A 26253-nucleotide genomic window follows, 5' to 3' on the forward strand; every position below is an offset into this window, starting at 1 on the left:
ATCGTCTTTTTAAAGGATTGTAAATTGCATTTTGTAAAGGGACAAGGGCTGAGGTTCACATCAGTAATGTTTTTTTACTTTGTTCATACTTCAAGATAACACTTTGTACTCCCTCTGATCTGCCATAGGAGGCTCTTACTCTGGTGGAAGAACATAACCAAGATAACACCTGGTGCCCTCTGACTTATGCCAAGAGCCAGTGCTCCCCACAGCTCTCTAACTACTTCATCTGTAATGTTATTGGGAATTTGTTGGTTGAGATGAAGCGCTCGTTGATTCTCAGCCTGTTTACATCTTGAGCTCTCCGCCAGTTCCCTACAGCTTCCTGCTATGTCTTTCAAACTAGTCTTCATGCTGATGACTAAGCAAGTAAAATTGGGGCCTCATGTCCTACTCTACCATTGGGAACAACCTGGACTGAAGGGTTCAACGTGTTGCTGCACTATACAGTTAACTTCTTTTACTGGACAGCAGACATTGCACATGCAGCTGCACAGACCCTTTTCTGTCCTTTTATGTTTGACGTGAAGCCCTACCAGCTCTCGTGCTCCAGCCCTGGCATCTCATTTTAAGTGCATTTTATTTTATGCTAAATGACTTGGTGCTTTGTTTAGAAGCTCCATCATTGTGATAATTTTATGTCCTGAATGTGTAGAGGAGATGCTGGATGCTCGACCTACTGTGCAAGTACCTTCAGCACAAAATCCCAGCTGTTTTCCTTTCTGGAAGATTGAATTGCATAAGGGGAGTTGCATCTCAAATCTCTTCACGGTAGAGTCCTGTTATGGTCAACTGAGTGTGCAATCTACCTCCCTTCTGCCCTGCACTCTCCTTCTCTGCTCCTTTCTAAGAATTGCCTTTGGCAAGAAGTAGTGGCTCCATATTTCCATTCCACTGTTAGGATTATTGATTATGTAAGTCAAATATGACAGTATTAAAGAGTTTTGGCTTGAATATGAGCCCTTGGGGAATGCCACTTGTAACTGCTTGGTTTCCAACTGTTCATTGCTGCCCTCTGAGCCTGAAAATCCAGCCAGGTTTCTGTCCATCTTGCAGTCTGTCTAGTCTGCATCTCCCCAGATTGGTTATGAGGATGTTGTCTGAAATCATATTGAAAGTTTTTCTAAAGAAAGACATCTGCTGTACAGAGAAGGTGGTTTTACAGCGACTTCCATTTACTAAGAAGCAAAAGAGGGAACAGTCCTTTAAACTAACCCAACAGATGAATGATTTTGTGTATGACCAGGACAGCGAGGCTATGTTTCGTAACAGCAGGAGATACTGCGTTGACCTTTGCGGGGCTTCTATGGGTCTTCTGAGCTTCATGTTTTTGTATTGCAATCTGCCTTGCTTTTGGTGAGCCAGGACCGTTAACCTGGCCAGTCCTGCATCTTAGTGAGAGCGGGATGGTATTCTTCGTATCTTAACTGGCACTAAAGGAAAACTTTCTTAGGGAGGCATCCACTTTTCTACCATTAGCTGTTAAGTTCATCAGCTCCTTACAGTGAGTGTCCCAGGGTCCGACTTGGCCCTGCATGGAGAAGGTTAGAGACTTCATGGGAACAACACTGGATTCAGTTGTTGTCGAGGCTTGCCTTCTGCAGGAATGCTTCCAGGTGACAGGCAGGGAGCCTGCCAAGCACACCTCTGCGTACATAGCTAACATGTCACCATTTGACTGTCTGCTTTCTCTGGGTAACTGGTTCAGGTTCTATGGTACTGCTTCAACATATCCTCGGTATCAGGCACACAGAAACGTTGCTTACCAGAGATGGGAAGTCTTACAGACAAGTTCTCTTTAGGGAAATGTCTCTCCTTACCATGAATTCCACCCCCCCACCCCCACCCCCCCCCCGTTTTTGTTTTTGTTTTCCTCATGGGATTTGAATGTTTAGAGGAATGGGAAGGAGGAGAGTTGGCTTCTCCTTTTGGGCTATGTTCAGGCAAAGGTGGTTAGAGTCCCACAGTAAGAACATTGCAAACAGGTATTGCTGAGGCAAAAACGTCTCTATCATTTAGCACGTGTTGGAAGTCTTCTCTGTGTGTGTGTGTATGCATCAATAGCACATCTTAATCTCCAGTTGCTGATAACGTCTAGTTACCAGTAAGCAGCTTCACCTTGTCAGAGTGTCATTTGTTTGGTTTGGGGAGCCAGCAGTGACTGGTGGAAGGGTGTTGCTGTCAGCCTGGGACAACTAAGTGGAGTTGCCTTCTTGGCTGCTGGGACCGCAGCGAGAGCACAGGCTGTGGGCAGCTCTGGAGCGTGGCAGTGTGCCCAGAAGGAGCTGGAGCCTCCCTGCCTCTCCCTGCTGCCTGCCAGCAGCGCCCATGCAGTTTGGGTGTTTGCTGTCGTGGAAGTTTGAACCGTTGGTAAAGGACAGTGAAGAACTCTGTGTCAGGTGGGTGCTTGGGGATCCCAGGCTTGACTGAGGCTCTCAAGCAGTCAGTGCTTGCACCCAGACCGGGCTCTGTGAGTTCATCCCCTGGAAAGCCCTCCGAGGCCAGACTGCAAGTCCCACAGAGCTGTGCTCTTCAGACTTGGGCAACTTCCATTGCCAGTAAGAGGGAGAAGGGGTTTTATTATTGTCCATTTTATTCTGAGGCTAACAATGGTCAGGGGAAATAGTGATTCCTGGTCCTGTTCTGGGAGAGTCAGCTCAGGGTTTGATGGCTAATTCAGGTGTGACTTTTATGCAACTCTATTGAGCTAGTTTTGTCAATAATATTACTTTTACCTTATATTAATCAATACATATTTTGTTAAACATGTTACAGGCTGATACAGGAACATAAGCTACAATGAAATAGTTCAGACATTGACAAAGCAGGGCCCTGTGAATACCACACATTGAACGTGTGTTGTACCTCTCTGATGATGTAGGGATTGTTCCGATGCTGTTTAGTACACTGTTTCATCAGCTGGCCCTGAGAAGTAGCTGAGTATTTATGGTGACAGGTGGAAGCTTCGTACTAAAACATCCTCTTGCTTCCGCTTGAGACCCTAGGGAAGGGCATGGTGATTTTATCTTATTTAATTCTTTAAGTTCACTGTATCCACCTGCACACTTACACCCACAGGCACCAAGACGTGTGCACCCAAGTGGTCTGGCCAGGACTATGTGCCAAAGGGGACAGGAGCAGTGGCTGCTGAATCCTCCCTACATACCCCTTGGTTAGTGATGGCAAGCTGGCTTTTGGAAAGATCTTTTATACCCATTGGGACTCAGCAGTAGCTGTGGTGCCATGTTTTGCCTCAGTACCCTGCTTCATCCTTCAGAAATCTTAAGTAAGGCTGCCCATTGTCTTTTCTTGTTTTGGGGTGCCTTGGCTAGAATATAGTAACGTGAAGAGGAATGGCACATTTTCTCCCTTGTTACCAAAGTGCAGGTCTGCTTCTGAGAAGTCTGCTGTACGGTGGCCACTTAGAGCTCAGGCTTCCCGGGCTGGGTGTGTACACAACACATTTCTCAGCATCTACCCGCTTTATTGCTGTCAGTCACATCCCTCTTTATCTTCTGCTGCTCTTTAAAGGCTTGCTTAATTATTTCTTCTGCTGTTTCATACATGTATGTTTCTATTCATACTTCATTCGTAGCAGTTTTGCGTTTTCTTATCTTGAGGCTGTTGCGTGTTCATCCTCTATTTTTTCCTGCTCTTCTGCCACCTTCCCCCCTCTCCTGGCATGCAAACATTAAATGCCCAAATCTTACATCTCTGTGTCTTGATGGAGAGATTTGTCAAACGCTTTTCTCATGGAGGAAAAAAGAGGGAGAGCATGCGGATTTTCACAGTGCGCCTGGTGTAGGAGCTAAGAAATGGCAAGTACTGATCTTCGTCTCCATGACAGCAATGATTAAGTGTTACTTTTTCATCACTTTGTGAATATGTATTTTCACAGTCTCTTTCCAGACAGCATGAGCTTGGAGGTGGTAAGTTTTCCAGCTTGTCCTTCACATAGGATCTGGGAAGGAAAGCCAGACTGGCTAGTCAGCCTGGGGCAGGGTGGGACAGCTGAGCTCAGCTTAGCGACAGCATCTGTGCAGACCACTGCAGGATGTTTTAGTGACTTACAAAACCAGGGTGTTGATTTCAAATCAACCACATATTTGAGGAATAATGTGTGGAACATGTTTCTATACTTGCAGTAGTCTAAACATGGAGGATGCTAAAGCATGTTAGTAAATCGGAGAAAAGGTTATACAAAAATAACAAAGGCAAGGACATCAGCAATATGTTCACTGATGTAATCCACTGGTGTCCTCTAACCAGAGATGCCTGCATTAGAGAGGTGATGTTTGCTCCCCATAAAGACAGCTCCAAGGAGCCTGTGTTTTCTTGCAATGATTGTAGTGGTCTTGGAATGAATGTGCAATTTGGCAGACAGTACACTAGGAGAAAAAAAAATCTGCAGTAATTGTTGGGCATCTAATACTGTTGGGCATCTCATCTGTGTATCATAAATCTTTCCATGTCAAGCTTTGGTAATTCATAAAGTGCTCTAGTAGCTGAAAGCTCAGAACATGGCATGAACTCTGAAACAAAGTAGTTTGTGTTATATTTTCTTTTTTTGTGTTCAAACTACTTCACAATGTAAGCTTTAAGCTCCCCTCTACTGTCAGCTTGAAGATGATGGAGCTGAAAATAAGGAGTTTTGAGGTGTCTTTTTTAATGGAGAGGTAAATGCTATGTGATAGCAACATCTAGGGCACTCAAAGCATGCAGAAGCACACTGTGTTCAGTTGGGAGGCTAGGGAGTAACTGCTGTTAATATCAATGTATGTGAGGTAATTAAATAAAGCATTTCAGCGTGGGTAGCACTTCAAATGGTTGGGCAGATGTGGAATAAAAGTTACGCAGGTGTTGAAAGGTGTCACATCTGTCTAAGACAACAAGTGCAAGAACCAACACGGTTGCTTCATTGCTCTGGAGCATAACACGTGCTCTGGGTGGGAAGCCCTGCTCCAGGCAGGGCTAGTGAGGTACACGTGGTTTCCAGGGCTGTAGTAGCAGTGATTGTACTGAAAGGAGGATGGGGTTGCTTCCTGCTCTCAGAGCTTCAGGATCCACTTCAAAGTCTTCACCAGTGACAGACACCTCGTTGCGAAATATTTGAGGAGGGTATGCGGCACTGGGGATGCGTACCTGCACGAGCAGCACTCCTGTTGAGTGCCAGCTTGCAAAGAGGGAGGGGACAGAAAGTCGTTCTGTCCCACTGGAGTTGGAGACATGCTGCGGTGGTAATTACTTGAAATCTAGACATATGATTATGAGTCTCTTCCTGAACAAAATGCTTCCTGAAATGAATGTAATCCATTTTTAACATTACCTAATCTCAAGAATAATCTGAAGTACTCTAAAATAATAAAAAAAAAACTTAAGTAGAGAGTAAATTTAAATTTTAGGTCCTAATTACATTTAAAATTCTGGGGCAAAAACATGAAACACTGTCATAACTTACTTAAAATATGCCTACAGCAATGTTACAGAATCAGTGTTACTTCTGTTCTTGATTAATTTATGTAATTATTGAAAGATTCATTCATATGAACTTGTGAATTGACCTTGTCCTTGTTTGTATTTTCCACCTGTGGTTTTTTTCCTATCTTTAACCTTAGTCTGTTATTGGTGTCAGAGAAAACACGTGTGCAAATGGGAAAGCTCATACCCATTTGAAAAAGCATTTGTCTAAGGCAGAGCTGTACTACCCTCTGAACAGGTTACTTGGGCAGCTGGGAAGGCAAAAAGCAATTCTTGAAAGGAAAGCTTTGCATTTGGGGACTATGCGTGTCTTGAAACAGATGAACGCAGTGAGCCATCTCTTTCCAGTTTGTGTATACTGACATTGCTGCCTGGCTGGAGAGCAGGCTCAGTCTGGCTCCAGCTGGGAGGGACAGTGGTTCTCTGATGCTGATGTTAAGTTCTGTATCGTCGCATATTTCAAAGTGACTTCTATGGGTTTTTTTCAAGATTTGAACTTCATTTTCACCCTCTTCACAAGACTGTCAGTCTGGGGAATTGTGTGCCTTGGACCTACTGCTTTGGTCTCCTCCTTTCACTGCCTCTCCAGCTGCCGTCATGCCTCACCAACTTTCACATGCCCGAGTCGCCCCATTTCTGACTTGCCATGCTTGACCCTGTTTTGCCTGGGAACGTGATGTAAAACGTGCGGAGGCTCGGTTGCCTGGTGAAGCGGTGTGCCTTCAGTCGGACGACAGGCTGCAGACCTGCCCTTTGGTCCTTGTTTTGCTGAGTTTGCCTGGTATCTCCGATTCGCGCATCACCCTTTGCTCTGGAAAAACTGGCTTTGAGAACAAACTATCGAAACGCACCTCATAACAAACTTAATAGTTGACTCATGCTTATGGACTACCCTTCTTTGTAGTAGAAAGAGGTTAATTAGGCAAGACTTGTTCTGTGTGTGTGACTTTGGAGGGGGCTGGCGGGATGGGAGGTGGGAGCCCTGCTCAGCCCTTCCTTTGGCACCATGCGACGGGGAGACTACAAAAGGGGGTGCGTTCCCCAGCGAAGGGTGCTGCGGAGGTCATGCCTGTGGTGGAGAACCCACAAAGCTGAGCTCCAGGCCAGGGTTTCCTGCAGCTTTCCCACCTCACAAATGCACTTTGGATCAAAATTCAGTAATACCTGTGAAATGACATGGGATCAGCAAATGGAGGTGCTTTGAGAGAGGTGTTTTACTTTTTCAGTGTTTCAGTCAGTCACTGAACACTATAGGTCTGATATAATTAAAAAAAAAAAAAAAAGTTTCACATACGCATTACTTCAGATTTGCGATAGCTGCACTGCCGTTACCAGAAATAAATTTGCCTAAGCCTTTGTCTCCCTGCAGGGGGCTGTTATCACATGGCACCATTCTATTTTTCTGGCCTTATCTCTTAATTAACTAATCTCTAATAATGCTCTTTATTTTTTTTTTTTAAATAAGCATTTGTGATCTGTCCCCATTTTACGTTGATTATGGTAAAAGCAATGTTTAGGTTTTTACAGAACAAACAAGTCAGGTGGAAGTAAGCAACTGTTTTGCTGGGATCCCTTTTTCTTTATATCAGCTTGAAAATCTTCCCTGACCATTCGTTAGGAAGTGCGTGGTGCCTACGAGCCCAATATAGCATTCCCATGCTCTTTGCTAAGCTGCACACATGCATTTGTCTGGTATTATAAAATGTCCAAGCTCATGTAATGCATAGAGGCTAATCTTATCAATTGTATTAAGGCTACTTAGGAATTAATAGCTTTAAGGAAGCTGTTTATATTTCTTCCTTTAAAGTACTTCAGTGAATGTTCTGGGTCCCTTCAAATAAATGTCACCAGTAAAATAGTGCACTTTTTATGATTTCTTTTAAAAAAGAATTTATATTTCTTAAATGTTGACACTTCAAGGCCTTGGGCTGGCTTTCAGATCTGGGTACTTGGATTTAAGCCGGTAATCCATGTGGAGGTACCAAAAAAGAAGTGGCCTGGTTTGTATGAATTAAGCTCACATCCTTCTGAAGTTTATTAGTTTGAAAATCAGGGCACGGCTCTGGAAGTTGTTGGATTGCTGCAGGCAGATTTGACTACGTGACCTTTAGACTTAAATTTAAAATAACAATACTTTATTTCGAATGTCTGTTCCAAGTTAGATTTAAATGTGGAAAAAAGATATTATAAACCCAGTTTAGCTATCATCAAAGATCCTGAGGATGCTGGTGGTTTCAATTGTTGAGCACGTCTAGAAGTGAAGGCCTGTGAAGGTGTTTTAATTCTGAAGTACTACAAGAGGATTTTACTAAAATGGTCCAGCAAATTCTGTTTCTAGTAAGAGGCAAGTGATTTAGGGGTCTTTTTGCACATCCTAAGCTTAGCTGCCACATGAGAAGAGGAAGATTTGCGTTCTCTCAGAGCATTATATGGGGGGGGGGGGAAGCTTCCCACCTATAGGAACACATAAAACAGGTCCAAATTAAAGAAATCTGTATTAAATTGGATATATTTAAACATTTTCTTTTAAGAGGTCTTTACTTGCAATATAATTTTTAATACCTAAATTTACATTTGCAGGCAGCAGAGATACCTTTATCTAGAACAGCATTTGCAATGTCACAAGAAAGTATATGTAAGATTGGATGAATGATATATTACATGTAATATTTTACAAAGCAGTCATATTACAATCTTGTAGTAATCATAAGATGTTACAAAGATATTCATTAAACCAGGAGGCTTTATTTTAGACAGCATTCTTTACTGTGAGAGTGGGGAGACACTGGGACAGGTTTCCCAGGGAGGTTGTGGATGCCCCATCCCTGGAAGTGTTCACAGCCAGGTTGGATGGGGCTTTGAGCAATGTGGTCTAGCGGAAGGTGTCCCTGCCCATGGCAGGGGGGTTGGAACTAGATAGTCTTTAAGGTCCCTCCCAACCCAACCCATTCTATGATTAGCATATACACTATTCTTATTTGTACAAAACCCTGATTCCAGTACTATTCTTCATAAATCTGTCTCAGGTGGTCTCTCTACCTGCCTAATACCATGAGACCCTTGCTCTGGGAACTGGCTTCTCCAGTGTGGCATTGAAAGAATAATTTGACAATTTGTTATGTTACTCTAGCAATAGACTGAAAAAAAATAAAAATAGAGACCATAAATAATTGGAGAGTCCTGTCTAAATCAATGGCCTAAACCAGTTTTCTAGGGCAGCAATAAATCTAGATCTCTTTGAAAAATCAGATGTCTAGTCAAATAACTGGTATAGATCACAGCACACTGAAGCGTCACAAGGAAAAACTGTAATTAATCCTTGTAATGCAGCTCCTATCCATATGTGACTCCTCCGAAAAGCTCTTCTCTGATATATGTGGCCACATCATGCACCATCCACAATCCTATTCTTCTCTAATGGACGAGCTGAGAGGAGCAGCCAGTCGTAGTGATGTCTTACTGAGAAGGAAGGAGTTGGTTTGGTTTGTACAGTTCTGCCATGCAGAGCGTCCCTCAGCAAAGCAATAGATGATAGGCTGTGGTGAGTAGCAAGTTGGCTTTTATGTTAGTGCCTTTGTTCTAGTCAGTCTTATGCACAAAAGAACAGAGTTGACCTTTTAATTCATTATGGTAACTAAACTTCAAAGCTTTGACCAGCTTTGTAAAAGTGAAAGGATGCCACAAATACCTTTCAAAATCAAACCTTGCGTGCAGATGGCCTGAAAGAGCATGGCCACCGAGATGTAGACTACGGTTTGATATACGGACGTGTCCCTACCTGTCCCGCTGTGAACTGGTCTGTCCATCCTAGAAGGAGTTAGAACAAAAGCCGGAGGAGCTGAGTGCTGCTGGGGCAAGTGCACAAGTGATTAAGAATGAACACTAATGGGCTGTGCAATGATTAGGCAGCTGCAAACATGGCTTTGTTTGAAGGCCAGCCACCAGCCAGGTGGAAGGGACCTGCTGAGAAAACTCTCCCAGGTACAGCACAGAGAAGTAGAGGTTTTGCACAGCCAGGGTAAAAATAAGTGTGGTGCCTGGCTTGTAGCTGAGGGACTGAGAAGTCTGCAGTCGTTTGTGCAAGAGGTTGGGGCTTGCTCTCTCAGGTTTCTTTCCCTTTAGCTGAATTATCTGGCAGCTGCAGATAAACTCAAGATGATGCTCTGTTCCCTTACTAGAGGCCACGCACCACAGCAAACTCTTCCATGTCTTATTCCGACTTCGTATATGAGAACAGGTTCCTCCAGCTATGACAGCATGTTTGGAGAGATGCAGTGGGATATGCAAAATGTGCCTTCCCTTTGACTTAAAAGATATAATGAAGGGTACCCTATCACTGATAAAGAAGAATAAAACTTGTAAAATTTGCACACTGGGGACTGATTTAAACTTACTTTTCCTTGGCCTCAAAATTTTGAGGCTCAACATACTTGCAGCTGAATGGTATCCATTTGCTAGAACCCTGGAAAACATTTAAAATGTTAGTTCTAAGTAGCCTTTTTGTTTTGGTTTGGTTTTTTCTTGCTTTAAAAATAGTTGGGCTTGAATATTCTGGAGCAAGCTATGAGATTACATACTTTTTAAAATGTCCAGAATAACCATAACTGGCACATGCTCAGAGCATTGATTCCACCCACTACAAGAGGAATCTTCTAAGCTTCTGCTTGTTTAAATACAAGGTGAAACATAAGTCTACAACACACTCATTCAAGATATACAGGCTGAAAAAAACCCCTGAGAAACAAAACCCATAAATCTTACCTTAATGTTGTTTTCACGATACTTGTGCTGTTTCATTAAATTACAATTTTTGCTTAGGACATAAATTCTCAGCATAAGTTTGCATTTTGTTCTATGCACATCTTAAGAATACAGCAGAAAATACCATTGCTTAGCACATTAACAAAAACCACATTATATGAGAGGTTTGTCAAAATACCTGTATACTAAGTTATATACAATTCTGAAAATCCTTCTGTCTTTGACTTCTAACATGTTACTCCCCAGAAAACCAATCTGTTTGTCTTTAAAAGTTGAAATACATAAAATATGCTGATAACACAACTTGACCAAAAATATTAACTTTTCAAATTCCACTTTTAATTTCAAAATAAGATGGAATGATCACCGTGTGATGCCAGCAATTCTTTTTTTAATTTTTTTTTTTTTTTAACTAACTGTCCTTGATAAGGGAACATGTGAATATTGTAAGTCCTAGTGGGGTCATTTCCCCAAGAAGATATGAATAGGGTGTACTCACATTGTGGATAAGTGCATTATCCCATGGTGCACTATGTTGTATGCTCCCATGTACAAAAAAAAAAAAGCACGCGTAGAAATGTGTATTCTGATGGTTGATACATAGCTTTTAAAATGTAGGTATTCACAACTCTCAGGTTTTTTTATTTCTCTCTGATAAAAAGTCCACATCAGTTAGAAGCTCAACTGACCGTTGTGATGGCTGGCGTCTTCCCACCTTCCTCGCCTTCAGCCCCTTCGGCGTCTGCTTCCACCTGATTGAACTTACCAATCTTTTTCAAACTCTCCAGCGCAGACTTCAAAGTGTCCTTCAGGTTGTTCTCCAGGACCCACCCTTCGCTTTCACATTCAGGGTCTTCGGGATTTGCAATGCTTTCCAGAGAGGTGTGCAGAAGACGCAAGCCGACCATCACGGACATCTGTGCCATGCAATGGAAAAGACAGAGAGGCAAAGTCAGGCAAACCTTTATACCCTCGCCCGCATCTTCACCGTCCTCTGCTACCAGCAGCCTGGGCTGGCAGCATGGACAAAATGCCAAAGGCACGGAGCAGATACAGCTTAAGGGCTGCGGGAATCTTCTACGTGAGAGGAGCTCTGGAGCAGCCTTCCCCCTTGAGGTGGCCAGGAGGGGTGAGGGGGAGCCGGCAGGAGGAAAATGTCCCTTCACAGGTAGGAAAGGAGAGGGTGGAGGTCTGAAATCAGTGAGCGCCAGGGGAAGCGTGACCGCTGACAAGCGATGAGCGGATGCATCAGCTGACGAAGGAAATATGTGCTGGCTGCTCTGGTACAGCAGCTTTCGGTGGCCCTGTGCACAGGGGGGCTTTCCACATACCCTGTCACAGGGTCGGCATCTCCTGGGAGATTTTAATGAAACCTCTGCTCCTGTGCACTGCATGTCCATAAAGCTGTTTATATGTGCAACAACATCCTCTGCCACTATGCACTTAGTTTTAACTCTAAATATTTTTACTTCACATTGACCTTAATATGTTTGGCAAGTATATTAATCTGATCAAGGAAATATTCATGAATCAGCATCTGTGCAGAACAGAGCAGCATTAGGATTTGAGCCATCAGCTTGTCTACTTCAAATTCTGGTTTTGTTTTTATATAGGTATGTGCAAATAAGGAAACCAAAGCACTAGGTGATTTGTGTCTCTCACTGGTTCCATCTAAAACAATTTGTTTCTGATAAAATATTTACTAGTCCCAGCAGCCCTGACTGAGACTTTTTTCTGATGTATTATGCTGATGTAACACCCCTGACACTAGCAACAACCCAAACCTGCCTCCAGAGAGAAAGACTGGTTTTAGCCAGTCTCCTGCCTTCTAACACCATTCAGAACAATCTGACTTCCATTGTTGTGGTGCTTATGAGGAAAAATTATTGATCTGTGAAGCAGAGAAAGACAGAAAAGGCAGCGCCCAGAAGAGCCAGCTTCATGAGGTGGTAGAGCAGGTGGTGAGGATGGGGCAGCAGTTAGGTTAGTTTACTCTTTCATGTGCTAGGTAAAGCTAAGATCGAGACCACTTATTGTTTTTAATGACCTCATAGGATTTGTTCTGTAAGGGAAGTACAATGCCTCTGTTATCCTATCCAAATTCCCAAGGAAGCGATTACCTCTGGTCCTCCTAAACCCTAATGGCTGAAGAGATCAGCACCCCTGTGTGTTGCTTATCTGGTGGCACAGCTGAGGACCACGGCGAGCTGCCCTGGACCTGCAAGGTGCTTCTCCCTGTTGAGGCTTTTGAACTAGAAGTGGAGGAAGCTTGCAGACTGTCATGCAGGATTACAGCATCGGGTAGCTGGGCAGATTTGAAGTTGGGATTCAGCCATGTAGTGTGGCCAATGGCAAAATTCACATCTGGCTTTTGGACCCATGGGACTGCTCAAGCATGTGTTTCTGTGGACCATTCAGTAGCCTATCTACGCTGATCATGCTGCTTGTGTATGATCAGTGTCTCCAAACTCTTGGAAGACTAAAGCTACCATTGATTACTCTTGAAATTTTCAGATGTTCACGTTTCTCTGCCTTCACTCAAGACCAGAAAGGGAAAAACATTGGTCAAACAAACAAGCTTCATCAAATACTTCCATATCCAAAGGCAAATTTTCATCCTGTTTAACATAGGAATGCATGACTTGCAACACCTTGGTCCTCAAAGAAGTTTCTGCTAGCCCTGAATCTGGAAATATTTTTCCAGTCTCATTTTGTTGTAGATCTACTCAATACTATGATGACTTAAATCAGTTGAAACACTATTCTATAAAAGTCATAAGAAGTGACAAATCGCATCACACTAGTCTTGGGATTTAAAGCCTTTGACATCTTCCTTTCAATCTGAGCCCCAGTTTTGCTGCTTTCAGACTCAGGACTAGTATCTTTCATGGTTGTTGCAAGTAAAGACTGATAGGACTGGATGCAAAGATGGCCTCCACTTTGTTCTCTGCTTGTGCTACCTCACTGCATGTCAGCAGAAGCCTTTTTTTGTGACTGACTTACTAAGTCCCACTATTTGACAGCAAAATTAGCTGTACTTACAGGCTTCCTGGATGGCTCTAAGTTGCTAAATATGATTGTGCTTTAAAAAAGGAAGGTGCTTGTGCAGAAGGGAGCAGCTGACCTGCTCTCAGATGAGGTTCTGTGACATTTTCTCTCAGTTTAAGACTTCGTTTTCTTAAAAATCTTGCTCAGAAAGATTTTGGGTCCCAAGAGTTGAGGTTTCCTAAAAGCAGCGCAAAATGTTCGGGCTCTCATCACCTCCACTGACCTGAGCCTGCCTTCTCTGCTGGATAAGAGAGTCCAGGAAGTTGGAGAAAACTATCTGGTAGATTAGTCTATCTCCTACATGATAGCATAGAGCCTTGGACCATCAGTTTTGCTGAAGTCCTGCACCAGGGAAGGAACAACCCCATGCACCTGTATATGCTGGAGGTGACTGGCTGAAAGCAGCTTGACAGTAAAGGGCCTTGGGGTCCTGGTGGACACCGAGTTGAACATGAGCCAGTGACGTGCCCTTGCAGCAAAGAAGGGGAAGGGTATCCTGGGCTGCATTAGACACAGTATTGCCAGCAAGCCGAGGGAGGTGATCCTTCCCCTCTGCTCGGCACTGGTGAGGCCACAGCTGGAGTCCTGTGTCCAGTTCTGGGCTCCTCAGTACAAGAAAGATGTGGGCGTACTGGAGGAAGTCCACTAAAGGGCCACTGAGATGATGAAGGCACAGGAGCACCTCTTCTGTGTGAAGAGGCTGAAAGAGTTGGGAATGTTCAGCTTGAAGAAAAGAAGGCTCGGGGGGAATCTCATCAATGGTACAAATACTTGAAGGGAGGATGCAAAGAAGATGGAGCCAGGCTCTTTTCAGTGGTGCCCAATGCCAGGACAAGAGGCAATGCGCACAAACCAAAGTGCAGGAGCTTCTCTTTGAATATCAGCAAACACTTTTTCACTGTGAGGGTGGTTGAGCACTGGCACAGGTTGCCCAGAGAAGTGTTGGAGTCTCCCTTCTTGGAGATATTCAAAAGCCATCTGGATATGGTCCTGGACAACCAGCTCCAGGTGGCCCTGCTTGAGCAGGGGGTTGTGGATGAGATGGCCTCCGGAGTCCCTTCAACCTCAACCAGTCTGTGACTCTGACTTGCAGACCTGTGCTTAAACGTAATCCAGCAGAGAAGGCCTGGGCGTCAGGGTCCCAAAGGTAGCCCAGTCTTGCCGAGTGATGATTTCCCCTGGCCAACAGACAAAATGTCATGAAAACTCTTGTCATTTTACAGCAACTTTAAAGCGGCAGGAAGAACAAGGCCGCAGTGTTTCTCCAGGACTAGGTGTGGGCAGGCTGGGCTGGTGCATCCCCCTGCACCACAGCATGCTCGGCCCCTCAATCTGTGCCAGCAGAGCAAACTCTGTCCTTCTGGAGGGTCCCTGCTGCCTGTGGGCTGGTTTTGAAGATTACCGGGAGTTCACTCCCAGCATTCAAGGTGTCAGAGAGTTGACTCTCCAGTGCACGATGTGCAATGTACCGCCCGCTCATGTCTCGTCGGTCTCTTGGGTTCCCACCTCCTGGCGCTCAGTGCTGGGCTCCCTCTGTGGCACCACATGTGAGATGAATCTCAGGGTCTCGGCCGTTGCAATAGCTGTGGCCTATCGAGAGCCACGTGTTTATACAGGTGAAGGACCTGGAGCATCTCAGGAACTGGCTAGTGCCCTCCTTTCCTTTTGAAATGCTCTATTCAGGGCACCCTTGAACCCTCCATTTCCTCTTCACTGGCTGAGGCAGGTCAAGAAGACAGCTAGGCTTGCTCTGCTTGACCTTCTGCAGCGAAGCCCATCTGTTTGCCAGGGTTTAGCCTGAGGCGGCTTAGCTAGAGCAGAGTGTGATCTTCTTTTGTCACTCTCATGACCGGTTGTCACTCATGGGAAGCCTACAGCTTTTGCTCGTAAAAGCAGCATGTGGATAATAATGTATTTCCAGAAAATATGACACACTACATTTTTTTCAAATAGAAGTTCTGATACTTCAAAATAGGTTCATTCTTCCTTGCACCTAATATAGAAACGTTAAACCTAAATGGCCTTCCCTGAGGTCCCTACGCCCATTTGACAAGTTCCGTTTTTCTACAGCTCAAAGTAACAGCTGCGATTAGTGTTTCCCTCCATGCTCTGTCCCCCTTCTCACACCTCAATACCACCAACCCAGCTGGAGGAGTCCTCCGGTGGCCCCCAGAAGGGCTTTGCTGGGGACGTGCTGTGGCCGTGAGTTCACAGCGGCTCTAGGCACAAAGCAAACCAGGACACTCCTTTGCTTTTGCACTTCTCTGTAACTTCTCAGCAAGCCAGTCAAAGGGAAAATGAGAAGCACGGAGCCAGCATGTTTTGCTGGGTTTCACCCTGGTCAGACCAACATCTTACCTTGGACGGGAGTCAGGACCTCTGCTGCGCTCCTACGCAGTATAAAACTGTTTCCTACCCGGACTGGAATTTAAAGAAAGTGGTTATATTTCAAGGGGAACTAAATTAATGTCTGCTTCCTGCTTTGCTTCTTCCTTTCAGAGTTTGCCTTAAAAGCAGAGGGAGTTTGAGACTCAAATCTGGACCCTTTATGGTAGAATATCAAGCAAGTCATAAATATTCAGAAGGGCAAATTAATGTAACCCAGGATTTTGCTATTTCTTTAAAGCTTTACCCCAAGAGTCGTCTGAATGCCCGAAAAAAAATCTCACCTTCTATTTTGAAAAAGGTAAAGGAAAAAAGAGAAGATCGTATTTCTCATTATGCCACAGGTTGAAAAACATGCCCAGGTGTACTTTGATGAGTTAGAAATAAAATACGGCATTTTTATCCCTGCTATTAATGTTAAAGCATCACTGTCGTTAATCTCCTGCAAGTCAGCAGTAGTGTGTTACAGGTTTCTAGCCATGATTTTTCACAGCTGGCATTAGTATTTCTGTGCATATTTCCCCCGAGTCTTTAAATTTCCTTCTCATTTTCATACACAGCTGAAATTGCCTTCTCCTCAAGAACTCTTCATTTGAATCTGGGCTGAGACATGAGCTTCTCTTTCTTTTCTTACCAGAACATCAGCACTACAAGGAGGTAGTATGTTTCTCAGCCGTGCGGAGTAGTTACTTTTAAAATAATACAACATGAAGTAACTTTATGATTTTTTTTTCAGTTCACAGATTATTTGGATAGGTGTTTATTTTCTAAAAAGCATCTTCATTCCTGGAAGGGTGTAAGCCAGTCCTTGCATAGTTTTTTTTAATTTGCACTTATCTATCTAAATATTTAAAAAGCTGGCTGAATCACTTAAAATAGGCAATGTCATTTGCAGCAGCCATTTCAAGGGTTAGAAAGGGTCTGCTGCACTCCATGTCGCATAGTGAGCTGCACCCTCCCCGTTTGCCATCTGGTCCTGCCCTACCTCCTCACCCAGCACCTCACACGCCAGCCCTCGTGCCACTGCCAGCCCACGCTCCCTGCGTATTAGTATTGGTTAAATACCCTGGCTAGAAAACTGGCCATCTCCCAGAGGCAGAAGGATGTGTTTTCCTCACATCAAATGAACAGTATTTTAGCAGCAAAGCTGCACTTCGGGTTACGGTGCCTGCAAACATCTGCAATGGGCAGTATTGGCACCTGTTTGCATATGCACAGTGGTTTCGGGAAGCAGAATGAATTAAAATTAATCCATCTGCTTCACCTAAACCACTTCTTGTGACCAAAATCACTGGCAGAGCTGATGAAGGACCTTAAACCAAATGCTGCCCTGAAGCTGGACACTGCGCATGGCTCTAGGTCTTATTTTCATCAGCACATAAACCCCTTAATTGCACTTTCTGTCCCATAAATTACTGCCGTCTCTTTCTGATGTGCTGCTTTGTGTACTCTTCATGCCCCACTAATGGTGACACATGTAAAATTAATGCATTTTGATAGCTGAGCCCTCACACGTTCTTCCCTGCTCAGCACCCTGCATTTGGCAGAAAATCAGTCCCTTTTTCCCTCTTGCTGTGGGATACGCGAGGCTCTGGCCCCTTGCTCTGAAGGGAGTGTCTGTAATCCATCCCCCATCCCATGCTTCCCAGCTGTGTCTCCAGCCTGGGACCTCTCAGGCCTTACACAGATGTTCACTATTAGATGTTTTCTCAGCCAAAGAACAGCGGCAGATTATTTATTTTAAACAGATCTCATCTTTAACTCAAAAGTCCACACTGAAAAACGCTCTTCCCCTCCGGAGCCGGCGCTTCAGCAAAGCGGGGCAGAGGGGAGAGGGTTACCTCAAAAAGCCAGACGAGGAGGACGACGGCACCCATGGAGCTCATCATGCTGCTGTAGTAGTGCAGGAGGGCCTCCCGGCAGCCACGGCGCCAGAGGTTGAGCTCCTCCGTTTGGTAGTCGTAGCTGTAGTGGGCTGAGTTGTTGGTGACCTGGTACTGGATGCAGGGTCTCGGGGAGCTGGGGTTGCAGCAGCTGAAAGGGACGCCGTCCACCAAGTACCTTCCGTCCACGTTGCTTTTGATCCGACTATGGGCAAGGGCAGAAGGAAGCGTGAATACACACACACACACACACACACGATATAGACTGGAGCAGACCTGCACATGAGAGGAAAGCAAAGGCAACGTGGATTTTCCACCATGCCTCCTGGCCATGCTGCTTCTCTGCATCCCCTGTTCATATAGCAGCAATTGTGCTGGGTGTTTTTCCTCTCTGAAATCCTTTTCTATGTCAAGGCTACACTGAGTCTATAATTAACTCTTCATGATGGAAACACGCCCTCTCAGGTCACTTCTTCAGAGAAATTAATTTTTAAGAAAAGTAAAGGGCAGAGAGAAATATCAGAAGGGAAATATCAGTCTGGAAAGAGTGATCACAGCACAGTTAGGGTGGAAGGGAGATGCTGGAGGTGACCTGAGCTTGGGACCTTTTCCTTGGAAAAGGACCCACAATAGCCTTAGGACCCACCATATCCAGCTAGACCATTGATCCAGCAAACCTAATAGCTTCTCTTTGATGATAATAGCTTCAGGAAGGGGTTATGCATTTATTCTTGGCTTGGGAAGGTAGCCAGTATTTAAAACATGAAATGTGCTTCAGCAACAGGATGTCCTTGCAGGAGCTCCCCAACTATTGTTCATTTGAGACTGGTTGCTCTCCATAAACAGCCATTTAGTCTGGTACCTTATGAGATGTTTAGATGAGAGATACTTAGAAGGCAAATAGTTCCAGTGGCACTGGAAAAAAAAGACTATGATAAAAGGACTGCAGCTCTAACAAATGCCATTTTGCTTAGAAAATGACAGAATGGAGAGCCCCAGTGATCTAGAAAGGTGAAAAAAATCTGAGAGTTGCTGGTAGCTTTCTATACGGATATATTAAAGTTGTGTCATAGAGAGAAAGGTGATCGCAACAGCCTGGTGAAGCAAAATTCCACTTTGCAGTCCTGACCTAAATATATCTAAACACCAAATGCAGTTGAGGTTTTATCTCTAGATGTAAAGTGTGCTCTGAGTTGGGTCTAATTGCTATTGATGTGTAAATGCTCCACCAGTTTCAGAGAGACTGGATCAGGCCTTTGTTCCGCAAATAATATAAAAATCTCAGTGTGGGGGGCGGACGCCCACCTTCCCTGGACTTAAGGAGAACTTTGCTATTGACTTCAAAAGGGGCCAGAATATCCCACTAGGAATGTAAGCAGAGATTATGCACCACCACGTAGTTCAAACCTTGAATTCATTCATTAACATCCATTTGTGGATTTTTAATGCCCTATTTCCTGCCTCAGTAGTACAAAGAAATTGCCCTGATTCTCAGTCCCAAACAAGACATCATTTATTAAGGACAATATAACCTTGTTTTCCCTCTGTGCTTTGCCCTTCCACTGCTGCTGGATTAAGTTACAGCTCTCAAATCTCCATATAATGCTGGCAAGGTGAACTTACTATGTTTTCAAGTAGTTATTTATATCATGGGCATACCTTTACTATGCAAATACTCCCTTACTAAATAGTGAATGTATTTGTTAAAACCCCGCAGCGCAATAGGTTAAGCCTGTAATAGTTTTCACTATAAAGTCCTAATACAGAATTGCAAAAACAACCAGACCACCCAACAAGTCAAAACAATATGCAGAGAGACACACAAGTGAAATACCGTTTACAGAGTCAGGCAGGGATCCCAAGAGATACACAAAGTTTTTTTCAAAACTATTTCAGACATTTTTAACATAGGCAGTATATTTAAAAGGCAGATTGCTTCCAGTTTACAAGACCTTTTGTGCAACCACAAAGTATGAACGTTAATGAATTATGTTTCCAAAGAACTCTGAATAACGATCTCTTCCTCCAGTGCTTAATTTTTTAACATGTTGTGGGTATTTATGCTCAATGCTCATTTTTTCATTTCAAAAGTTCCTTTGTTCTCATGTTTATTTTTTACTTGTGCTTACTGCACCTAACCTGATTTTGAGATTACTGCCTCTTTGGGCACTGACATCAGAGCCATTAAGGTGTTTCTGGTCAACGAGCTGTTCTGGTTTGTATAGAGGAAACTTGTGCTGTTTTCATGTGAGGTTTAAAAAAAATTAGGCACGAGTATATATACTGAACATGTTTTTATACAGGAGAGAACTTAAAATGCATTTGGCTACAAAGGACACTGTAAAGCTAGGAACGTCAACAGGTGTTGACGCTCAATATTGTCACAGCGCTGAAGCAATCCACTGAGTGAATATACAAATAAAATTCTAAATCTTAAGGATCTAAAACACATAAGTTATTGGTAAAGTGTTATTGTTTCTGTTTGTTTCCATGAGACTGATTAATTGCCAATATCTAAAGTGGAATTTTAAAAGTGCTATCAACAGTATATATCCAGGGAAGTCTTTTTTTAGGAACTTAACAAGTAGCATCGAAATCTGCTTTAGGAATAGAGATGTTCTAATACTTTCCTGTTGATTTTGGGAATAGGTATGTGTGGCTCAATGTAATGGGTTTATAAAGAGGTGAAAGACAGTAAAAAATATTATTTTAAGTCTGTTTTCATGGCATTGAGTAAGAGTGAGAATTGTATTTTGGTGCTTTATATTTTATGTCCTGTATAACATTAGAAGAATTTTTCAGGGGAGGAAGCAATCTAGCTGATCGTTTGGGATGCTTATTAAGCAAGAGCAGAGAAAAAATTCGTTTTATACAAAACCCCCTCCAGTCAGTGCCTGTTGGGATGTACATTTCTTTAGTATAATACTGATCAAATAACGATACTATGCGATACAAACCCCACTAATTCACTTACTCTTTCACTTCTTTGGAGCTGAAGTCCAGATATCTGTTGCTGATCCACTGAATTTCGAACCAATCTTTGAAGCCGTTGTTGCCACAGCATTTGAACTCAATTTGGAGCATGTCGATGGTCTTCTTCATGAAGCATCTTCCGGGAGTGTCTGTGTCCCTGTAGAACTTCATGCCATTCTTGAGCCCCTGGGCCAGCGTGCTGTCCAGAGAGCCCCGCATGAGAAAACAAATCAGAGCAACAAAGAAAATGAGTATGTTAAAGAAGAGACATAGTGCCAAGTAAGGTTTCAGGAAAGGCTTCCACTTGGCAAATTTAGCGGGATCCAGAGAATCATAACAAATTTTGCCAGCAAACCCATTGAAGGCGCAGGATAATATACCCATCAATATCAAAGAATTGGGCACAAAGTGGCTTTCAGAATTGTCCATCACTTCGCTTCGCTTCCGGAGTTCAATTTTGAGGAACAATCCCATGCTAAAAACAATGATTCCAGCAAACACTGAAAACCAGTTCATGAGCCATAGTCCCTGCGCTAGTTTTACCCGTTTCTTCTGATTGAATTTGACTTTCAGCAGTGCCATCTTTGTAATGTGAGATGTTGGAAGACTTTGCAGCCTGGACCCCTCTTCTTGGCGTAAGTGACTCGAGGAAGAACCATTCAGGCGTTGGAAGAGACCCCGAACGGCACGACGGGAAGCGAGCCACTGAACGGTCCTTCCATCTTGAGCTCCCCCAGTTAGGACTCAAGCAAGTAAAATGTTCAAAGATCCCAATTAACAATTTCACATTAGTGAGAATAATGGGCAATTAGCACCTACAACTATTTCTGGTGGTTCCTTCCAAGCAAAGGAGAAACAGTCTCAAGGTTTCAAATGGTTTGATCTGGATCTGCAAGACGTCATTCTAATACCTTTAATCATTTGATCCAATTTGGAGAAATGTCTGTCAACAGATGAGTGGAAATAATCCCTCATTTTACTATTTAGTAGATTTGTGCTTTCTTATGATAGGCTGCTGGGCAGCATATGAAAACACAGAGATACAAAGAGATCTTTGTTGCCAGAAGAATATGGATCCTTTGAGGAAAAAGGAAGAGGGCTCCAAGATTAAAAAAGGCTTGCTTGAATACAAAGATATACTTCCCCTACGTGATCCTGATTTATTCATACCTACAGCCAAAACCACCTTTCTAGTCCTTATCCTTCTGTGTTGACCCGAGATGACACCCTGTGGCTTATGTGTTCTGGAAGCAGATAAGCGTGTAGTTTACAGTGACCTAAAAAACCTAAGCTTGGCATTTTCTATTTACTTCCAGGGTTTGTACCATCTCCAGGCCTTGGCAGGAGGGAAGGAGAAAGGAAAAGTTCAGAGAAACTCAATAAATAAACCCCGGGCTGAAATCTAGAGATGCTTTTATAAAAAGGGAGCTGACGTGAGCAGCTTATTGGATAATCACCAGGCCAGGGAGGGGAGCAGGGCTGCCCAAGGAGTCCCGGGAGCTTACACCAGGGAGGAATTTCACCCAGCAGCTGGGGAGGGACCCTCTGGCCGTTGTCACTAGCCGCTGCGAGGGAGACACCCCCGGGGTCCTCGGGGTCTGCCGAGGGACCTGCTGCCCGGCTCGGCTTTCATGCTGTAGTGGGCAGAAACGGAGGGATGCAACCCCCTCCTTCGGCGGCGGCCTTCCTCCTTACCCCGCACAGCCATTTCAGGCAAGCGCGGCCGCTGGGCTTTGGCTCTTTCGAGGGCTTTAGGAGTTTTGCTCACTTCGAAATATCACCTCCTGCTCCCCCCTCGCCCCGCAGAGGTTCAGAGCAACTGAGGAAGTCCTGCGCCGCCTCACCACCCGCCGCAGCGACGCAAAATGAGCCTCAGGCAACCTCAAGCAAAGCAAAATGAACCTGCAGGTGTGTGAGGGCATGGGTGAGAAAGGAGCAGCCCCAGGAGAAGGACCGGGAGGCTTTGCCCCCACCCAAGCCACCCTGACCTGCTGCTGCCAGAGTGCCCTGGGGGCATCCTCTAGTGGCTGCCAGCAGCATGGCGCACCAACCCCGAAGGAAAGGTGGAGGGACCTGCCCAGGAAGAAGGCCAGTGTGAAAAATAATAAGAATTTAAAAAAAAAAAAAAAGGCAGTGAAAAATAGCAATTTGGTAGTCTGCTGCTGTGGATGCTGCTCGCTTACTGTTTGAGATCCTGGGATGCCAGAGGTCTCTTCAGTAAGGACAGAGGCTATCAAGCTGCTTCTTTTTCCTGTGCTAATAGAGGGGTTTTTCACAGACCTGTCCTGGCCCATCCGGGTGCTATCACAGTGACCTGGAGAGCAGCTGGTAACTGGGATTTTCCTAAAGCAGGCCTGCTTATTCACATTGCTGCTGCCCTTGCAGGTGAAGGGCAAGTGTGTAAGAGGAAAGGAGGAAGGCAATTCTCCATCAGGGGCTATTCTCTCTGCTTGCCATGAAGTAGACGAAAAGTGCTGTTTCTCGGAAGAGCCAGTTAAATATTTTTGTGCAATAAGCCATAGCACTGAAATAACATCTCTCCTGGCTTCTTGGCAAAATATCCCCTAACCATGCAGCACACGTTACTACATTTCACTGACTCCTCCAGGGCTCAGCTAGGAAATACAAGGCAGTTTGGAGGGTGTATTATTCTGACAGCCTGAAGTTAATTCTAGATAAATTAACCTGAAAGTATTTCCTTTCTTGTCAGCAATGACAGAGTGAAACTCTAGTTAAAGTGAAAAAGAATTTTCTATCATCAGGTCTGTGGATGACGAGGACATACAGTGAAATATGTTCTGCAGTGCAATTAATAGGACAAGAAATAGTAAATCTGCTCATGGCAGTTGTGAGCCTGGTGCTGCTCTGGATATTGGGAAGCTTATATTCAGGAGCACAGATGATGGTCTGAATACTCATTACTTTAATTAACATTCAGATGTCTGCAATAAATCTGATGCAGCAAACCCATGTCATTGTATACACTGGAGTGTTTCCTGTTAATTCAGGAATAAAAATAGTGAAATAGAACATGCAGCATATGCTTCAGGGCTCATTGATCCACTCCTCTCCTTAAATGAAGTTAATAGGCAGGGTCCTAACAAACCACTCCTAAATACTTAACACTTTCTGGAGATGATCAGTGATTCACCTGATGTTCAGGAAGGGACACTCAGGTACTAATTAGACCATCAAGACTTCAGGTAATACCTTGAAAGTCATCACAGAGAGCAATCAACATACCCAAAACAACCCAGATTTGGAAATTTGCTGTGTGTATTTAAATAGTTTCAACAGTTCACTACCAGGTGGGGATTCTGAGTGGCAAAAACTACCCACTATCAAGTCAACTCACCATGCTTGGAAACTTTAAAGGGCACTGGTGACATTAAATCATATTTTATACTCTGCTGCTTCCTTCAAAGAATGAAGGTAACACTTTTAAAAGCAGGGAGTTAAGGCTTCCAGCTTATCCCAGACACAGAACTGATGAGCCCTGTGCAAGCTTCAGCACCAACTGATCAGCTGAGGGCTGTCACAAGCAGAGTAACCTAAGGAAGAGGAAGGTTACGGGGGATCATCGAGAAGTGTTTTGGGGTGTGGACAGCATGAAAAAGAAAACTGGTTTTGCCTGGCATCTGCTTTTCTTACAAATCTTCATCTTGGCAGGTAATCAACTTTAATTGGGCAGACTTACTACGACTTTCTAATTCAAATAGAAAATATTGAAAGTGATCCATAGCAGACAAAAGCTAATTGCAGCAAGGATGTTTGAGTTAATAGTCTCCTCAGAGGTTGCATATTAACTCAAATGTATAATTCATATGCCATTTTGGAGGAAAAAATGGTAGAATAAAATATTCAGATGATTATTGACCTGCTAGAACTCAGGATGGATGTGTTCAAATTCAAAATATTGTTAAAAAGCGATAATTTCTACGGATAACAATACAATATCAATACCTTTCTGAAAAACTATGCCTGCTAACATAAATATAAGCCACAAACTTACCAGTTAGTGCTAGAAGGGAGGAAAAAATTGTTTTTAATGCAAACAATTCAATCTGGTATTTGCTATACAGTCTGCTGCCCAGTCCTGGACCAACCATGCTCCTTCCATCTTCAGGAATACGAGATATAAAAGGCAAATTTTCTTTAGATAGCTACATCCTGTGTGCCTAAACTACAGAAATGCTCTTAGCTGGTAAAAAAAAAAATAATTTCCTGACCCAAGCTTTCTTTCACACTGCTCTGTGATATGAAACATGTGGCTTTCTTGGGTTCTTCTTAATTTTCTTTCCTTAGAAGTGGTTATGTTTCATTGCAAGGATGAAGATGTCTGGTTTTACCTATGATAGGAAGTTATTGTGTAGAGATAAGAGGTTTGGTTTTGCACTTTAGTCTATGCTTTAGCTTGCATTTGTAACGGTGTGGTTTGTACAGGGACGCTCCTGAGGAACAACATGATAAAATGGCTGTACCACATTGTAAGATTAACAGGTGGAGAAAAGTCTGATTTAGGACTTTCTTTTTTTTTTTCCTTCTATGTACACAAGTAACTTGGTAGGCTACTGTTTTTGTGGCATGTGAGGTAACTGCAGGTCCTGAGGCTGGAAGCAGAGGCAAGTTGCTAAATTCACTGCTGGGGCTGTTGTACACCCTGGGAAGAGCAATTTGACCTGCTGGACCCTGTGGCTCCTAGACTGTGCTGGGGCATACTGTGGGGGCTTTAGCGTGGTTTTGCTCTGGGTAGTTCCCAGCATTTCAGCCATCCTTATTCAGAGTGTGGGTAATGTGTTCAGAAAACACAGTTTTTCTTTGACCCTCCAAATGCTCATTATGAGTATTTATTTGTATTACTGTGATGCCTAGAGTGTAGTGTTCACTGCTGAAAGAATGAGAGTTATAAATCAATGTTTGTACTTGCAGAAACAGGAAAGAAATATATCGGGAATTGAAAGAAACTTACAAAAGGCTCACAATAGTCATTACTGCCGGAAAACATCTCAGCACAACAGATGGATTCTCAAGTAAGTCAGATAAATCAGATCATGATGTGAATGGAAATGCTGAAATCCCGCAAGTTGGATATATTTTTTTCTTGCTATTCATATCTTTCCTTGTATGTGATGAAATTGGCTTTTTAGTACAGTACAGGCTATGAGCTCTCTTGTGCAGATCCAATGGCCATAACAGGAAAGCTGCGTAGAAAAAAGGCTGTACTCAGAAGAAGTAGGGAAGGGCCTGATGGAAAGCAGGAGGTAAGGGGGCAGAGCTGAGCAGCCAAAGGATGATGCATAAAGAAGGTAAAGAAATGTACTTGTCTGCATACAGTTCTCAAATCCAACAAGTCTGCCCTCAGATCCCACTCTTACACGCTGGGAGAAATCCACTTGGAAAGACAGAAGTAGAATGTATATGAAGGGGGGAGGGAGAAGGATTGTATGTATTCACAAAAACTCTTCCACTAAAGAATGCCTAAGTATTTCGTAACACCTGAAACAATTTCAGGTAAAGCCACTGAGATTTGATCCTTGTCTACAAATAGCTAGTGCCAAAACAGGAAGAAACTTTCAAAAAACCCCTTAATATTAAAAAAAATGGAATAAATACAAGCTCTCAAAAATATAATGTGTTAGCGTGTAAGAAACTGTCTTAGGCACTTATTTCTTACCTGTTTTTTCACACAATTTTGCTAGAGCCCCCACCAGAATCTGTTTAAACG

At 43.6% G+C, this 26253-nt stretch overlaps 1 protein-coding gene across 1 annotated transcript; it reads right to left on the minus strand.

Moving 5' to 3' along the window:
* Window positions 1-10919: 10919 nt before the first annotated feature.
* On the minus strand, window positions 10920-21110 carry PRPH2 (peripherin 2). The gene is made up of 3 exons (XM_075042028.1): window positions 20530-21110; window positions 17514-17760; window positions 10920-11156 (listed from the first exon to the last, which is right to left on the minus strand). The coding sequence occupies exons 1-3, from the start codon at window positions 21108-21110 to the stop codon at window positions 10920-10922; spliced, it is 1065 nt and encodes a 354-aa protein (XP_074898129.1).
* Between the last annotated feature and the right edge of the window lie 5143 nt (window positions 21111-26253).

This window comes from Buteo buteo, chromosome 12 (genome assembly GCF_964188355.1).
Source record: "Buteo buteo chromosome 12, bButBut1.hap1.1, whole genome shotgun sequence".
Lineage (NCBI taxonomy): Eukaryota > Metazoa > Chordata > Aves > Accipitriformes > Accipitridae > Buteo > Buteo buteo.

Coding starts and splice junctions, on each gene's coding strand:
- PRPH2 (XM_075042028.1), bottom strand. CDS start 21,110: ATGGCACTGCTGAAAGTCAAATTCAATCAGAAGAAACGGGTAAAACTA. Junction 17,761..20,529: donor AGCTCCAAAGAAGTGAAAGA/GTAAGTGAATTA, acceptor CCTTGCCCATAG/TCGGATCAAAAGCAACGTGG. Junction 11,157..17,513: donor TCCTCGTCTGGCTTTTTGAG/GTAACCCTCTCC, acceptor TGCATGGCACAG/ATGTCCGTGATGGTCGGCTT.